The following is a 3,715-nucleotide window of genomic DNA, read 5'->3' on the forward strand; positions in this document are numbered from 1 at the left end:
TACACTTTACGAGATTGCCTAAATGTACGTTAAATTCTTGAATGCGAAATTGAGGTCGGTGCTACCTTACCTTAGATTTGATCGACCGTGTACTACAACTTATAATTTACATAAAAGAATTAGCGGTATAACACTTGAGCGACTGAATATTCATGACTCATATTTTATGGGATTATCAGTTACAATTATCGATCTAATACGCTTTTTTAAACAGTTGGAGTCGAATTAGCATATTCAAACAATGGTCAATCAAAGAAAACGGGTCGCGCCCAAGAAATACTAATAGATTTTAATTTGTTACAGAGTAACCCGTATGCCTTAAAAGATACAAGTGGAGTCACAGATATGAGTTGGACAAGTGCGGGTCTGCAACCAACGACAGGGTATTATCCGTACGATTCGACGTTAGCGGCTTACGGGTGAGTTTTCAAAAATAACGGGGGTTTGGCGTGACATCCATTGTAGACAATTACTATGATCGGGACGAATTTACGAAGCGTGTCGAGGTAAAACAATTGCATGAGAGTCGCGGTTTGCGTTTCTCCATACAAAAAAAAAATACCAGATCCATTAGATATAACCAGTCGACATGCTCTACGTTTTCCGTTTTTTGTTAAAAACAAGCCATAGACTTTCTAAAGTGCGTGCGTGTCTGTTTCGTCCCCTGATGCAAATCGATTTTACAAACGCAAAAGAAGCTTTTCTGGATACACCGTGAATAGTTGTTGAATCCGGTTTAGATTACGTTGCGGCTAATTCCCGGTCGCGGAACGGGTAACGTTGGAATGGCTTCAAGACAAAATGGCTGAAGAGGGAGCGCTATTGATTGGAGCTTTGTTGCGGCGTCGCGGCGCAGGTGGCGGCTGCCATCGCAATGCACCATTTGTATTTATAGTCGATAAAATCGGTTTCACTCATTTCGCATTGCATTGTTAAACAAGCCCGGCTCCATAAGAGATTGGAAAGCCGAACTGGAATTGTCAAAAAAAAGAGCTGACTAAATAAATAGTGACTTTGAGTTATATTGGCTTGATCGAAGGCGGACAAGGCGTAACCAATCGCTCGCTCAGCGGAAGTGTATCAATGATGTCTGGAAATCGAGGGAAACTTTATTTTTCTCGTTTTATTGACGTCGAAGGCCGCCTTTCTCTTGTTTATCGGAAAAAAGTGGCCCGCTTAATAGGGGTGAAACCACTCTGACCGTAATCAAATCCCACTCTCGGGGATTCGAGGGTGGGTATATTATATTAGCTCGCCAGCTTTCGCACAAAGAAACGGGCGTTTAGTACAAATTCAAACATCTACTTGACAAACCGTGTCTCGCGTTTTACCTCAGTCACGAGCGTCAATAAAAGAGACACAATAAATAACGCTTAATATGATTGTTGCAGGTACGGTGCCGGGTACGATCTAGCAGCGCGACGTAAGAATGCGACTAGAGAATCAACGGCGACCCTTAAAGCGTGGCTCAACGATCATAAGAAAAATCCCTACCCGACCAAAGGAGAGAAAATCATGCTGGCGATTATAACGAAAATGACGTTAACGCAAGTGTCCACGTGGTTTGCTAACGCAAGAAGAAGATTGAAGAAAGAAAACAAGATGACGTGGGAGCCCAAGAATAAAACGGACGATGACGACGACGCAATGGTTTCAGATAACGATGATAAGGATAAGGACGACGAGGATAAGCGAGACGATACAGGTAAGGCCTTCCCGTCTGTTAAATGGCGTTTCAAGTGTTACGCGCATTAAGTCCCCCATTTCACTTTAATCGGATCAGCAGTTAATGCTTATAGCCCCAAAACGAAGATACCGACTCTACCACTTAGTCGCGCGCGCGCCCCCTTTTAAATCAGGGGTAGAATTCCGCTTTTTTCAATTAAGTTCTCATTTCAGATATTCACGGCCGTATTAAATCGGAACGCAACGGCAAGGATTTGGATGACGACGAGCTGACAGACGAGGAAAGGAAAGATGACATTTTAGGTAGTCAAATGCATCACATGCTCGGTTCCGCTTATGGCCTTAAACCGGAATTAAAATCGCCAGACTGCGGCGTACCTCTGCCACCTTCCAAACCCAAAATTTGGTCGTTGGCGGATACGGCCGCGTGTAAAACTCCACCACCCCCACCTCCGTCGCAACAGCACTGGACTGGAAGCAACGGATTTGTCTTACCCAGCTCGGCGAGATACAGCACGGGTGGTTTTCTGCCGAGCCACTGCCAGCAGGGTTTCCCCGACGTCCAAACCGATACCCCACCTCAAACACCACCCAACATGAAGTTACCTAGCGTTGCGGGTAATTTACTTCCGGGACAAGTTCCATGTATAGGCGGTTCGACAGGAAACGGCGGATATTCCCAATCAAATTTCCTCGGAGGTTTCAGTCGACTGCAATCGCCGCAACGACCCCATCCGTCGCAACAGAATCAAGTCGCCGCCCCTAACACCGACAACGCTGCCTTCAAACCTTTTTATAAGAGGTAAATTTCATTAAGTGAACGTTTCGAACTTGGCCAACCTTGTTTTTCTAATTTAGCCAGCAAAGTATGAACGGAGGGTTCGTGTCGCCGGTGTGAGCCGCACCCTTCTGGACCGTCCGTTAGGTAAGTACCCACACTAAAATATTCTGAATGAGGAATTCCCGCTATCGCCACCTTCGTGACATTGACAAATGATACGAGATTTTGATCAGTGAATGGTCCCGGCCACTAACTAGTCCGTCGCAAGTTACTCAATCGTACCAAAACCAGTCCCCATTGTTTTACATCAATATTCTTCTCTCATCCCTCTCATCCAATCAATTAATAATTTTTTCATTGCAGATCCTAGCGGAGGTCGTCGGGCTGAACTTAATGGGCAAAGTGCAACAATAGTTAAATCAGTGAGTGAAAGAACTCGCGGTCGATTGCAATATGTTGTATATTTTGTGTAAATGCATTTATTTATATCTGTGATAAACAAATGAATTGTTCAAAAAAACTGGTGTTGTAGTTCGGAAATGGGATTATTTAATTTTTTTTGTTTTTTTCTCCCAAGTAGATTCTTAAAATTAATACGAATGCGCGCACCTTTGTTTGTAAACCTGTTGTGAATCACGAAAGTTGCTAAAGGCGGTTCACTGCTACATCACCTTTTTTTATTGTTATTTTATTATAGATGGATTAGACAATTGTTGTGTATAAATTGATTCATATCATGGATTTGTAAGATTATAAACTAACATTATTGGTTGGCTCTCAGCCTCAGATTGTACATTAACTTTTATCTGTTTGTAAATAGATCAGTGTGTATAGAAAATAATATAAATATCATTGTCTTAATTAAATCATTAACAAAGACTTTACATGGGGTGTTTTATTTCACCGGTTGCAGTTTGCCTTGACCATTGTCTGCGACACACTTCTCGGCATCAACAGGAATTTGGCGTTAGATGAAACACTATCAGATATCAGGCGATGTCGCAAAACTGAATAGTAGGGGAGAATCGATACTTTTAATTACTCAATCTTTGTGACGATGTTGTAATGGATAACTTTATGCAAAGAGCTCCATTAATAACACCTGTTGGTTTAGTATTGCCACACGATAAATTGTCATCCAAAAATAAACGAGTGATATTCGAAGTTGTGTTGAATAGCTAATATGGACATCACTTAAGGAAAGGAAGGGTAAGTGCTTGTTCGGATATTCCCATGATAATTGAACGT

The 3,715-nt window shown here is 42.3% G+C and overlaps 1 protein-coding gene across 1 annotated transcript; it reads left to right on the forward strand.

Moving 5' to 3' along the window:
• The first annotated feature begins 277 nt into the window (after positions 1-277).
• On the forward strand, positions 278-2,970 carry LOC116174787 (homeobox protein araucan-like). Its single transcript, XM_031492777.1, has 4 exons — positions 278-419; positions 1,392-1,705; positions 1,900-2,488; positions 2,831-2,970. The coding sequence occupies exons 1-4, from the start codon at positions 346-348 to the stop codon at positions 2,835-2,837; spliced, it is 984 nt and encodes a 327-aa protein (XP_031348637.1). The 5' UTR covers positions 278-345; the 3' UTR covers positions 2,838-2,970.
• The last annotated feature ends 745 nt before the right edge of the window (positions 2,971-3,715 follow it).

Source organism: Photinus pyralis, unplaced genomic scaffold, assembly GCF_008802855.1.
Source record: "Photinus pyralis isolate 1611_PpyrPB1 unplaced genomic scaffold, Ppyr1.3 Ppyr1.4_LG6, whole genome shotgun sequence".
Lineage (NCBI taxonomy): Eukaryota > Metazoa > Arthropoda > Insecta > Coleoptera > Lampyridae > Photinus > Photinus pyralis.

Bases quoted from the DNA above. Each gene is read 5' to 3' on its own strand.
- LOC116174787 (XM_031492777.1), top strand. From the start codon at position 346: ATGAGTTGGACAAGTGCGGGTCTGCAACCAACGACAGGGTATTATCCG. The intron at 420-1,391 runs GTGAGTTTTCAA...TGATTGTTGCAG, and splicing joins TCGACGTTAGCGGCTTACGG to GTACGGTGCCGGGTACGATC. The intron at 1,706-1,899 runs GTAAGGCCTTCC...TTCTCATTTCAG, and splicing joins GGATAAGCGAGACGATACAG to ATATTCACGGCCGTATTAAA.